The following is a 13,711-nucleotide window of genomic DNA, read 5'->3' as shown; positions in this document are numbered from 1 at the left end:
CAGGTTTGGTGGCGTCTCCGGGCTCCTCGGGGCGATGAGGTCAGAGGTTTGAGACAGGGTGGCTCATTTCTGAGCAACTTGGTAAAATGCTCACTCCGGTTGCCTCCCCTGGTTGCGCTCACGCTCTGGGAAGATTGTCCTTCGAATGACCTCACAGCACTAGGAAGGGATGGCTCTTCCTCCAAGTTCTGTCCCGAGTGCGTCTGAAGGGGATCAGTGCCGCACGTCGCCGAAAGGCAGCCGCACACTCGCCAGGCTCAGCCACGTGCACAGAAGTGACACACAGCTGTCAGCGTGCACTGTCACACATACGCCTGGGGTCACCCCCGCGGTGACCCCCGCGGTGACCTCCGCAGACCAGGAACAGACAAGCCCTGGGAAACCCAGCTGCTACACTGGCTCCTGGATTATTCAGCTGCCTGGGACGCCTGCTAACTACTCAGCGTGGGGGCTGAGCCTGAGGCTCTCGGGCTGCCTCCAGGCCCCACAGCAAAACTCAACATTCCCGTCTACTGCTGCGCTCGGTGGCTGGGTGAGAAGGGAGGGACCCCTGATTTTCAGCTGCCACAGGCCGAGGGCTGAGAACCTGGAATTCGAACCAGAGGCCTGGACTCGAATCCCTGATTCTTCAAGGTTTACTTTTAGGACCCTGGGCGAGCCTCTTATTTTCTTCGGAGACTCAACTTTTCTCTTTTGGAAAATGGAGATAAGAAATCTCCGAGTTCCAGGGCTAAGGCAGGGCTTGAACCGAACGGCAGACACGAGAGCACTTCGTAAACTGAGGCGCTACGCTCGTTTGCCTCCGCTTCTTACACTCCCCACGCTGAGCACGTTCCAGCCAGGGCTCCCTTTAGCCTTCGCACGGGAGTGGCCCAGCACGGTTCTCCGCTGTCCATGAGGGCACTGCGGCCCGGGGGCTAAACGACTCGCCTGGGTCACAGCTGGCGGTGGCAGAGCCAGGAGGTGCAGCCCAGTGTGTCCTTCCACTGTGCTGGACAGATGGCCTCCCAGGGGAGGGGCTGTCACCTCGTGTCAGTCAGGAGGAGGTAAAGCCAACTCACCTGGTCACTAGAAGAGCCCCCCGACCCCCCAGTTTTGAGGAGGCAGCGGGTAGGGTGCTCTCACCTGGAGTCCTTCTCTGACGGCTTCTAGGAGATAGGGGATGATCGAGTAGTTCCACAAGTCGGTGAACCACACTCGGGAGCCATCCACGTCGATGGGGCATGACAGGAAGAGCCGGGGGCCTGGGGACCAAGTGAAAATCAGTCAAGGCTGAATTCAAGTGTGGGGAGTCAGGAGAAGCCATGGTCCAAGCATCCTGCACAGGAGGGACCCTGGATTTTCCGAGTGACAGCAGAAATTCCAACTGCTGGGTGGTGGGCACAGAGCGGGGCACTCGGGCTCTATAACCCCACCCGGGAACCTCTCCCCCCAGGAAATCACCCAAAAGAGAGGAAAGGCTTTATGGACAAAGATGTTCATGGTGGTATCAACCCTGACCTTTGAAAATGCAAACACGCTCAGCGTCCAAGAGAATAGAAGTGACTAAGTGAATGATGACGTCCTCACATTTGATTATGTTCCAGCCCTTAAAAATAACTACAAAGCCGGAGTAGCAACACAGAATGCTCCTGAGACAATGTGAAGTGGAAGGAAAAGGAGACACGGCAGGTGCATCTATGTACGGACAAGGCCAACAATACGCTCAAGTGAGAAGAATTACGTCAGGATGGTGGGATCATCAATGATCTTTTTTCTTTCTGTTCTAAATCCTTAAGCTGTTGGTAACGTTTTATTTTATTTTCAAAGCGAGCAAGTCCCACTTGGGGGAGCCTGGGGGTGGGCTCCCCCATGAGCTGGCCGTTTCTACATCAGCTCCGGCTGGGCCATCTCTCGCGCACTGGGCAGGGCAAGAGGGGCAGAGACACAGCAAGGGACATGGTGAGGCTGTCTTGGACTGTGACTGTCCCTCTGCCTCCTTCTCTATCTGCATGAACAGAGCAGAGTCCCGCTGACGTGTGTCTGCAAAGGGACATCCTGGCCAGGGCCCCAGGACAGTCTGTGAGGAGGCCGAGCTCAGCACCTCCCGGAGCCGGCCCGCACCGCTCTGGCCCGGTCTCCCGCCCGGCTCCCCGCCTACCTATGGTGACGTCCGAGGAGCTGTGAGCCTCCAGGAAGCGGTTCAGGTGATGCCAGACCTTGGGAATCCAGTCGATGATTTTCACCAGCTCCACATTCCGCACCCGCCCGCTGATCTCTGTCTCCATGAGCTTCCGCCGCAGGAACCGGCCGAGGAAACCCTTCACGGGCTCCGTGTGGTTGGCGCAGAGCACCCACCTGGGGAGTCAGAATGCTTTTCAACGACTCTGACGGTGGGAGAAACGAGGGCTGGCCTCCAGACTCGAAGCACATGAGAACTGGCCGGACGGTGTACATGCTGACACTAAAACAGGGCTCTCGGTGCCCTGGCTGGTGTGGCCCAGTGGCTGGAGCTCCAGCCTGTGCACCGAAGGGTCTTGGGTTTGATTCCCGGTCAAGGGCATGTACCTGGGTTGCAGGTTCGATAGTGGGGCACGTGTGGGAGGCAACCAAGTGAGGTGTCTCTCTCACATGGATGGTTCGCTTTCTCTCTCCTCCTCCCTCCCTCCCTTCTGTTCTCATTAAAAATCAATGGAAAAAATATCTTCAGGTGAGGATTAAAAAATCAAATCAAATCAAATAGGACTCACTGTGCCAAACCATGCCCATATATTATTAACTCACAATTCCCCATGGCAACCCCATGACATATATATTATCACCATCCCCATTTTACAGATAGAAAAGCGAAGGCACAGACAGGTGATGTCACTTGTCCAAGATGAAACAGCAAGTTCACAGAAGTGCTAAGATTAGAACCAAGACAGTGCAGCGCCAAGCTGCGCTCTAACCACGGAGCCGACCGCCCCCGGTGCTGTGTCAGGCCCTGGGCTGAGCCATGACTGGGACACATGTTCCCTGTTCCCCAGGAGCTCACACTCTTGTGCAGGAAGCAGACACGCAAGCAGAGGAATGAGACACGATGAAGCCTGGGGAGTCGGCCAGGGCCCCGCAGAGGGGGTCTGGGCTGAGGCTGGAAGAGCGGATGGAGCAGCCACATCAGGACAGACAGGAGCAGGGGGTGTGGGGTGGGAAGCCCACTGCAGCACTTGCAGGGACATGAGAAACGCTGCAGGGTGTTTGGGGGAACGGCCGGAGGTCCAGGGCGACCAGACTTTGGACTTGCCCTGCCACCCCAAGGAGTCTGGATTTCACTCTGGAGGCTCATGGTCAGCTCCGAATCCCAGGGCGCTCATGCCGGCTGCCATTGGCACGGAGGAGGAGGGCCACCCTCGGGCAGTCGTGCCCTGGGATGAAGTGGCGGGGTGGAGGAAAAAGGACCTGAGGCATATTCAGGAGAAAGGGGGGCAGACAGGGACAGCCGGGATGTGGAGGGGGCCATGCTGTCGGTGGCCTGCGGGAGCGCCCGCTTCCCCGGTGACGACAATTCAGGCCACTTTCAATAGCTCTCCCTCAGAGGTGCCTGCAGAGGGGCAGTGAGGACGAGCGGGGTCCCACCCAGGACAGGGCTCCTCAGGAGGGGAGGAGCGCTGGGGGTAGCAGGGGGTCACAGGGGTAGGCAGTCCCCCCCCGCAGGGGAAACCCCGTTGTGCTGGTGCAGAGGGACGCACAGCGGCTGGAACTCAAAGGCCCGCCGCCAGCTCCGTGGGAACGTTCAGAAGCGAGAGCTTTCGTTGCTCATGTCCACCGGGCAGAGAGATGTGCCGCGGGGGATGCGCCGGGGAGGCAGTGTGCCCACAGCCCCTGCCCGAGCTGCCTCCCTGACTGCTGCCCAGGACTCAGAGTCAGAGAGACCTGGGTCCCAGCCTCCGCTCTTCCACCGGCCTCAGTCTCCCCCTTTGCAAGCTGAGAATGAGACATGTAACGGCTGGGGGCTGCTGTAGAACCAGGGGCTAAGCTGGGAAAACGCCCCGCACCATGCCCGGCAGAGCAGGTCCTCAGCGGGGACACCTTACCGGAAGTTGTGATGAAGCTGCAGGTTGGGAGTAGAAGAGGTAGCCTGGTTCATCGTGCCAATTATGTAAGGGCTGTGGGGACCGGAAGGAAGAGAGAACTTTGTGAGTCAAAGCTGAGCTGAGGGCAGGGCGCAGGCACCTGTGGAACCTGAGAGCCGGGCCTCCTGCCCAGGCCGACCTCGGCCACGCCTGCGCCCAGCTCCCACTGTCCCGGCCCCGGCCCAGAGCTGGCCTTTACCACTTGTGGTCCTTGCAGTTGAGCAGCCCGTTGAAGATCTCGCCCAGGGAGCTGACATGGTGCAGGTTGTCCAGGACGATGACGAGAGGCATGTCTGCCGCACTGTTCTCACTGGTGCACTGGTCGGCAAGGTTGGACAGGTACTGGCGCAATTCCTGCAAGGGCCGGGGGAGGGGCAGGTGGGCGACTGCACCCAACGACAATGCACGTGCTCAGAGCCTTCACGTCGCCCATACGGGGGACGGGGCCTCCAGGGTGACACTTGCCTGCTGCAGGGCGTTGGCTTGGGGTATGGGGAGGACAGGCAGAGAAAGGCCTGAGTGCTGCCTCCTGGTGTTCAGGAGGTAACAGAAAACCTTCAGCCCAGGCCTGGCTCTGGATCCCACTCTACCACGTCTCTGTAAGTGTTGCCATTTTCTGGGGTAGTTCTCATTGTGCCAGCCTGCCAGGAAGCTCCTGAGGGCAGGTGCCTCACACTTCTCTTTATGAGCTACACACTCTGTATGAGCTACACACACCCTGCAGAGGTGCTCTCCTCGGCACCTGCCTGAGAACGCTCACCCAGGGGCCCTCGGTGAGTCTGTATGCACAGCCCCCACAGCCCCCACAGGCACAGCCCCCACAGGCACAGCCCCCACAGGCACAGCTGACACTGCTGGGCAGACAGACCACCACAGTGCAGGGGCCTTGGGAGGGCGGGGGACTGGCTGGAGCTGGGGCCAGCATGTGGCCATGCGGCTGGGTAAGGCCTGTCCTGTGCGGCAGAAGAGGCAGAGAAAGGATAGCGGTGCAGCCCGGGAAAGGGCTGATGCGGAGCTAAGGGCCGGCCGAGGGCCCAGGATGCTGCCTGGGAATAGCATCATCACGACAGCTGGCATGACCTAGAGCCGAGCACAGCGCCAAGGGTCTTCCACGGGTGAACTTCCGCGGCCCCCAGCGGCTGTCTGGGGTGGTACGATGATTGACTCCCTTTTACAGAGGGGGAAACCGAGGCACATCCAAGTCAGGTGACTGACCCGAGGCTGCCGAGAGGGCAAGCGGACTCGGTGCCTGCTCAGTGTGCTCCTCACACCTGCTTGTCTGGCATGTCAGCTGCCTCCTCCTATGGACGCACATGCCGGGGTCCCCCTGGTTAAGTCACAGTGCGGCTTGCTAGCAAGAGGAAAAGCCCAACTTTTTACGTTACTGGTAGTTTTTCCTTCTTTTAGCCCTTCTCCACTGGGTTCCTAGCCTCAGCCTATGACAGGGCTCCCGGGACTCCCGCCCTACCCAGGCCTTCGGGGTACAGGTGGTGAGCTGTCCTTTGCATGAGGTGCCCAGCCAAGGGGTCCTTCTCTCGGTCACCCTGGAGAGGATGCCCTCCCCCAGCTCACTCACACCGAGGCTCTGGACTCGGAGGCTCGGACCACTTCTCTCTAGTCCTGTCCCCGCATCAAAGTCGCCTGGAAACTTGTGAGCGGCGTGGGCTTCTGGCCCACACCACCTACTGAAACGCCCATCTGGGAATGAGGGCTAGGAACCCCCACCTTCAGGCATGCCAGGTGATTCCTGAGGTGAAAGGATCATTTCCAATTCACCTTGGACTCTCTGGCCCCTTTGCAGAGGGCCACCCATTAACTCCACTGCATGAAGGACAAGCAGGTGTGAGAAAACCCTTCCCCACCCTCGGCTAGGACGGGGTCAGACTGTCCAAACGTTTCCATCGCTCCCTGAGAAGCAGGGCCAAGCCTATTTGCTGGCCCAGGAGTCCAAGGCTCCGACTTGAGCTCCAGGCCACGGTTTAGTACCACCTGGGTGGTCTTAGACACATGATCATCTGCCTCGGGCCTCAGTTTCCTCCTCTGTGAAATGGGGTATCAGCATCTAGTCCCTTCCTGGTGAACAGCGGTGAGCTGAGTCGGTCAGTTTGCTGTCACAGGCGAGCAGTCTATCAAGGTGAGCTGTTGTTATTCTTGTTCCAGAAAAGGTTTCATTTTGGAGAAACAATAGCACCACTAGGCATATGATAAATTCTTGGCAAACTGACGTGGACGCATCTGAGGTGACCTTAAAAGAACTATTAGCACTGAGCACGAGGCTCCTAGTGGGGAGGTCAGAAATGAACTAGATCGACTTACAGATGGAACTTCTTACTTGGAAGTTTGGGGCCAACAGCTTACTTTCTGCTAGCCCCATTCCGGCCTTCACAGGGCTTTTATAACCACCAGAGGTGAGCATATAGAAGATGCTGCTTTCTCATCAGTGTGGAGGGGACATCTATAGTTCTGAAAGGGCCAAAAGGTGACCCCTGGCTGGGAAGCAGCCTCCAAAGATCTCCTCACCTTGCTGGACTTGTGGTCCACGTTGAAGGTGGCAATGACCCCGTCTGTCAGTTCCCGTCCCTCCCGCAGCACCAGGTACTCAGACAGCCGGTTGGCCAGGTAGGTTTTCCCGGTGCCGCTGGGGCCAGAGAGAATGATCCGCCGGTGTTCCACCAGCAGGGAGACATAGCGCTGCAGGATGGGCTTGGGGATCAGGGACTCAAACACCAGCGAGTCCAGGCTGTTTTCCGCGAGCCCTGTGTGAGAGACAGGAAGTGTCTGAAGCCTGCAGGAAGGAGAGCTCTGTGTTTGCCCCACTGGGACGGCCATGACCTGAGGCCCCTGGTGCCCAGGAGGCTGACAGCAAACCGCAGGCGCTTCCTGCTCACGAGCACCGTGCGCCCGGGCCCTGGCTGGGCTGGCTTCCACTCACCTTTCAGATCCGGCCCTTGGTCCTCATCTGTCCGCTGCAGAACTCCCGAGACTCTGGGCTCTGCTTGTTTGTCTGGATTTGCCAAACCAATGGCGTTTGCCCAAATCAAACTCAAGTCTCCCATGTCTGCCAGCACCGAGGGCCCCTTCCTCACCATTCTGTCCTGTGTGCCAGGGACCACTGCTTCCCACACTCAGATGCACCACGAAGGCGACCACACTTTTATCTTTAAACAAGCAAATGCAAAGTGGGACCGTCTGACTGGGGGTGTGACTCCTGGCAGACCTAGGCCGACATGCTACCTCCCTCTGAGCTTCACCGACGGGAGGAAATGCATCTTCCCCCTTTCCTACAGGGACCACTCCATTCATCAGGGCTGCCGGCGTTGAGAGAGCTGGGTTCTTGATCGTGTGCCCAAGAGACCTTGATCCAAGGTCATTTGTTCAAGAACCCGAGGTGATTCTGTTAAAAACTCATCTCAAGAAAGCCAGTATATGCAGGTCAGAAATAGACCCAAGAACATGGATTCTGTTTTAAAAATCACATCTTCCTTCCACATAATTACAACTGCAGACAGACCCCCGAAATACATTCACGTGCTTGTTTCCAGGCCTCCCCCTGAATGCAGCGATGGTTCCGGAAGGCGCTTGGAGGTTCCCCCATGGCTCGTCCTCCAGATGCAGGCCTAGGACCCCTGGTACTGAGGTCAACAGCCTACACTGGCTCAAACCCCGGCGCGAAGTAAGGAGCACAGCGTCTCCCGTCTAAACTCACAGCAGCAGGGAGACACCAGAACACCTCTCTGCATATGTGTTGCTGCTTGGATTGTTTGGCATCATTCCCCTGGGAGTGACCACTTTGCGGACCAACTCGGTTCAGAGCGGAACAAGCCAGCGCCCTCCCTGGCACCATGAAGTGAACCCTCTGCAGCTCCCTGGCCTTTCAGCTCAAGCCCGAGTGGTGTCAGTGCCCTGCACGCACACCTTTCAAGCCCTTCAGGAAAGTGGAAGGGTTGGGTGCCAGTTAACAATAAACCTGGGCCGATTCCTGGAGATGCTAACACAATGCCCGGTACCCTTCCCACCTTCTCCTGTAGAGCCCTTCAGTCTCATGGAGCTCACTCCAGAAGGGTTGAGTAAGGCTGACCCAGCACCTCCGTCCACTGCAGGTGCGCGCGTAGGACCAAGCTAAACCAAAGCCTCCCTCCCAGGCACAGTGACTGACTCGGGTGGGCCTCTGACTCACGACGGGGCAGAGCCACCCCTAAGAATTTCCTGGCACACTATTCCAGAAAGGCAATCTCTTTCTCTGAGGTTCCTAAGCCAGAGAGACGAATCAGGGCCACGTCACGTGCAGAGAGACGAATCAGGGCCACGTCACATGCAGAGAGACGAATCAGGGCCACGTCACGTGCAGAGAGACGAATCAGGGCCATGTCATGTGCAGAGAGATGAATCAGGGCCACCTCATGTGCAGAGAGCTCAAAAGTAAGAGGCGCTGAGGCGGGCCGGCCCTGATGGCGCTGTTGGAAGAACCCGAATCCCACCGTGGGAGGAGCAGGAGCCTTGCTGTCTCCATTCTCGAGGAAGCTGGTTCTGAGTCCGTCTCTGCCATGTGGAGCCCAAGCCCCAAGCTCTGGACTTCCCCTCGCCAACCAGGTGAGGCTGCGCGGAGGCTCAAGCCCTCCTTACTGCTCGTCGGCACAGGGCGGCCCGCCCTCCTACTGCTAAGGGATGTTGCAGTTCTTCTGGAAAACCTACCAGTCTGGAAACACCCCCGAAACTGCACTGCTAAAACTACCGTCGAGATCAGTGCCCACAGGGAAGGAAGAAACAGGACAACCCGGAGGTCGCACTGAGGACCCTGCTTACTGGTCTCTTCTCCGGGTGGTTCATGAAATCCAGGGAAAAGGGGTTTTGCAGCCAATATACATCCGTGTCAGCTTAAACAGCCTTCTGAATGCAGGAGTTAGGACATTAAAGCGTGGGGCCTTCAGTGTATCAGTCCATTCGTGTCCTCTGCCCCCCAAGCCCAAATGGGGATGATGATGCAGTTTCTCAGACTTGTTTGCCCGTGAAATCCTTTCCCCACACCAAAACACGTTGTGGGCCCGGAGCTCCACGGAGCTCTCTTTGGCCTGGGGCTCCACATCTTTGGGTGGTGAGGCCATCGGAAGCTCCAGCGGCATCGTGCGTGGGCAGGCGCTTCAGCATTTCATCAGGGCGCCCAGACCCTCCTCTCTAGCTACAGCAACCGTATTTCCCCATCTGCCGAACAACGGGGCCCTGTCCAAGGCTGGCTGGCAAGAGTCGTCCGGGCACTGCTGGGGCCCCCCTTCAACAAGGTCATTAAGATTCCATCGTCTGAGTCATCAGGCCAATAGGGAACTTTTGTGATATAATTTCAGCAATCAACTGAAATGACTTGTTTCTGAAGGTGGTTGAAAAAGCGAAAGACGGTTTAACTTGCTTAGGTAAGAATAACTGCGGTCGACGGGAAAGAACAGCAACCCACAACCATGGGCACAAACGAAACGGCGGCCACCGCTGAGCCGAGGCACAAACTAAAACGTGCAATTCCTGAAAGCTCCGACCTCTGCACCCGGGGACTCACCTTTGAGGGTGACGGAGATGGTCGTGTTCTCTCCCACCAAGTAGCCACAGGGCAGGAGCTCGGGCGTCTCGGAAGCGTTGCTGCGCTTCACTTCCCCGATGCCGTAGCCGAGGACGCTGTCCGAATTCAGCCCTAGCTGACTCACGGGGTCGACGTGAATGATGTATTCCTGGAAAAGAGAAAGATTCCATCAAAGACGTGGCTCAAATTCTGCCCGGGACTCAGGTTTGCACGGCGTGACTTGCAATCGTCTTGTCTTCGTCCTCCGCGGAAGACTGGGTTGCAACTGAGCTGTGGAGGGAAAGAGGACTTTCTCTGGGGAAGGCGCCTACTGTCACGAGCGCTGTGAACGTTTAATCTGGACCAGCTGAGCACAGACAAGGCAGGCTGCTTTTCCTGAGCTCAGGCCTTGAAGACAGAGGACCTGTGAATGGTGCTGGAAAATTCATGAAAAAACAACTCTGGGAAGAAACCTCTCTACCAGCCCCTTCTTTGGGCTCAGAGCAAAGACCACACTGATGACGAAGGGAGCAAAACCCAGGGCTGCTAGAAAAAAAGCGGCTCTTGGAGTTTTAAACAGGAAAGTGTGTCCTTGATTTGGAAGGACTTCCCTCTGAGGTGAGTGGCCAGAAGGTTTTAGGTCAGTGAACTTGGAACGAAGGGCCATGGGCTATTTGAGGTGGCTAGTGATGGCCGTGGTAGAACCCCAATAACCAACCTCTACCTTTAATGGCCTCGTTTTCTCACATGTGACACCCCACACGTTCTTCTCAGCGCCAACTGTTGTCTAATCCGAGGATGTCCGAGTGGCCACCAGCAGAGATAGGTCTTGGCCGGGGCAGCAGAACTGGGCTGCCCTCAGCCGTGGACATCTGCCTACACACATCTCTACGGACTGGCCTGTGAGGATGAGGAGCAGTTTTTGGTCAAAGAGCAGAATCTCCTCTGTGTGAAGTCACCTGGCTCTAGATGCGAGAAGGAGGCTCCACTAGTTAGGTCAGAAGCCAGGACACTGCAACCACATCAACAGAGGCTAGTTTTAGACCCATGGCTTCGGGCAAGTGACCCAACCTGAGCCTGACCTTCTTTCTTCACCTTTAAGTGAGAAAGTAATAGAACCTTGCTCACAGGCCTGAAAATTAGTTGGGGTGATGTAAGGAAAGTGCTCAGCATGGTTTCAGGAACCAAGAACCTGGGTCCATAGCCCTGCCCAGGGGGTATGATTAACGAGCGCTTACGGTTGACCTACTTCAGGACAATAGAAAGAAATGTTCCCAAAGCTTCTTTTTTATTTTTATTTTCTTGTTAATCCTCACCCAAGGATGGATGGATGGAGATATATATATATATATATATATATATATATATATATATATATATTTTTTTTTTTTTTTTCTTTTTCCAGAGAGAGTGGAAGGGAGGGAGGGAAGAGAGAGAGGAACATCAATGTGAGAGACACACATGGATTAGTTGCCTCCCGCACATGCCCTGACTGGGGCCAGGGGTGAACCTGCAACCCAGGTATGTGCCCTTGACCGGGAATCAAACCCATGACCCTTCGTTGCACAGGTCGAGGCTCTGACCACTGAACCACTCCAGCCAGGGTACCAAAAGCTTCTTTTATTGTTGAAAGTATTTAGTTTTTTATTGTTGAAAGTATTACAGATGTCCTCCCTTTTTTCCCCCACTGACCCCCTTCCTCCCCACCCCCACCCTCTTCCTGCTTTCCTCAAACTAATGTCTGTGTCCACTGGTTGTGCATGTGTGCATATAACCAAAAGCTTGTTTTAAACCACACTGTATTTCAAGGTTCACGTCAGTGCTCATTAGTTGTTTCTCCTATGGCAAACACCCCTCCAATGATGTGATCGGAATAAACAAAAAAATAAGTATGCCAACATCCTCGACCCTGGCCCTCGACCAGATGTTAGTGTCCCCTGCAAACGAATCACAGAATGAAGTGATGGCAAGGACGTGGGCAAGCCGCTCAAACTCCTGAAACAAAGAACGGCGATCTGATGTCTTAGCCCCAGACAGAGCACACACGCCAAAGCAGATGCAGCTGGACACGTCGAAGGTGAAGGGGGCGTTTGGACATTAACAGTCCACTGTCAGAGGTTCAAATAATAGCTGAGTGCTGAGGAAATGACTCACTGCTCACCAAGGACAGCCAAGGGCAGTTGGGAACAGTTGAGCCGATCAACACTCTGTACTTACCGCCTTCCTTCTGATCGTTTGAGTGCCAGGGGACAAGTCCCAGCAACACAAGGAACCTGAGAAATGGCCAGGTTCAGGACACAAACCCCCTCCCCCCTAAGCCCAGGCCCTGCTTCAGGGGGACTGGCCCAGCCGTCTCCTTGAAACACTTACTTTGAACAGCCGTCTAACCACCCCATCGAGCACATCCCACTTCGTCTTGCCACTAACTCCAATGCAGCCAATGAGAAAGAGGTGTGGTCTGGAATCCTAAGGGCAAGAAAATGTACGTGAAAAACACATGGATCTCCTCTGACACAGTGTAGCAAGGACTCAGATTGTCCCAGAACTCCACCAATGGTTTCAGAGGGGAATAAACGTCCTATTTGTTTTAACATCAGCATAACTCAGATGCAATAGTCTTAAAATCTCTCCCTGTCTAGTGCTAAAACAGCAACCTGTGGGGCAGGAAGTGAGGATCTTCCTGGAATCTCGAACCTTCTACTAAATGCAAACCTCATCCAGTGCACGGGTCACATCCCTCGCCTGGAATGCGCTCCCCGATCCTGTCGGCCACTTTTCCTATTCCAAACCTTACTCACAAACTCACCTCATCCAGAAGGTCTTCAGTGATTAACTCGCCAGGCTCGGGGCTCACGTTACCTTAATGGTTCTATACACAACTTAGATAACGACATATTCTGCATTGTTCATTTTTAGGTATTTCCATCTTATTTGTAAATTAAGTTTGTCTTCTTGCTAGACCTTAAACTCCTTCAGGATAGAATATGTTTCTGTTTTTTCTTTTGTAAAGAATGTTATTGCTTTTCTTCTAACTAAAAGTTAAAATGCGCTCAATTGAGAAAACTAGTAAAACTCTGGGAAGTTTACAGAAAAATAATCTTTTTCATCTCTGCCCACAGGACTCTGCATAGTGGGGGCTAATTACTCTGATGAAAGAGAAGCTAAGAGAACATTCCATTCTGTTGGATTTTAAATATCTGACATGCTCATAGGACACAGAGTCAGGTGAGTGGTGGGGTGGGGCGGGGAGGGATGTATCTGGCAGTTAAGCAAAATCAGCAGAGAAGAGCACCAGTCTGGCCCTGTCACTCGCTCTGTTACCTTAAGTTAGTGATGCCTGAATCTCTGCTTTCTCAGTTGCAAAATGGAGCTAATGCCATCTGGTCGACCAACCTTATCTGGCTTCTGTGGTGACCCAGAACCATATGGTTTTTAAAGTGACTTGTAAGCTTTAGTAAAATGTAAAATCTATCTGCTCACTCTGATCATCACTAGACTAAAACACACTCACAGGTATCACCTGCATTTCTTCTAAGAATGAACTTCTCCCAACCAGCCCATCACTCTGCCAGCTAGATTCGGAACGCAGAGCCCCTCGTCGGATCTTTCTAAGCTGAATCATGCTGAAGCCCCTGGCAGCCCTAACGTTCTGGGCTTAGTCCCTTCAGTGAGACGAGAGAGCCAGCCACAAAGCGGAAACCCTGACCAAGGCAGGTCTGGCTTCAGACGCTGTATGGGTGCTACGGGTCCCCGAGCTCTCAGAGACACAACCGCCACACTGGCTCGAAGGCTAAGAACTAAGAAACAAAACACAGAAGGGAACTTGAGGCAGCGACTCATGTAGCCCTGCCCCCCTTATTTGTGAGATGGTCATTCATAGCATGCTTTGGATTTAACCAATGACTCCAAATCAACTTTGTTGTTCAATCCCTACTTCTACCCCAAAATAGTGGCTGCTGGGGATACGGCCTCTGAGACCCTGGAAGAGAACCGAAACTACTCAGAAAACTCAGGTTCTCCAACCCCGGCCTTGGTGAGTCAGGATGTCCCCCTGGCTCCACTCTCAGCCACC

At 55.0% G+C, this 13,711-nt stretch overlaps 1 protein-coding gene across 3 annotated transcripts in view; it reads right to left on the bottom strand.

The window, feature by feature from the left end:
- Positions 1-13,711, bottom strand: part of NAV2 (neuron navigator 2) — a 375,174-nt gene that overhangs the window by 9,846 nt on the left and 351,617 nt on the right. For all 3 annotated transcript variants that reach the window (XM_036258164.1, XM_036258163.1, XM_036258161.1), the window contains 7 exons: positions 12,010-12,105; positions 9,640-9,808; positions 6,615-6,850; positions 4,294-4,448; positions 4,056-4,127; positions 2,141-2,337; positions 1,126-1,244 (listed from right to left, as the gene is read on the bottom strand). In XM_036258164.1, the coding sequence (XP_036114057.1) occupies positions 1,126-1,244; positions 2,141-2,337; positions 4,056-4,127; positions 4,294-4,448; positions 6,615-6,850; positions 9,640-9,808; positions 12,010-12,105 (1,044 nt within the window). The remainder of the gene's footprint in view (positions 1-1,125; positions 1,245-2,140; positions 2,338-4,055; positions 4,128-4,293; positions 4,449-6,614; positions 6,851-9,639; positions 9,809-12,009; positions 12,106-13,711) is intronic.

This window comes from Molossus molossus, unplaced genomic scaffold (assembly GCF_014108415.1).
Source record: "Molossus molossus isolate mMolMol1 unplaced genomic scaffold, mMolMol1.p scaffold_m16_p_13, whole genome shotgun sequence".
In the NCBI taxonomy this organism is placed as follows: Eukaryota; Metazoa; Chordata; class Mammalia; order Chiroptera; family Molossidae; genus Molossus; species Molossus molossus.
The sequence above is the reverse complement of the archived record's forward strand: the minus strand, read 5'-3'. Positions and strand labels throughout refer to the sequence as shown.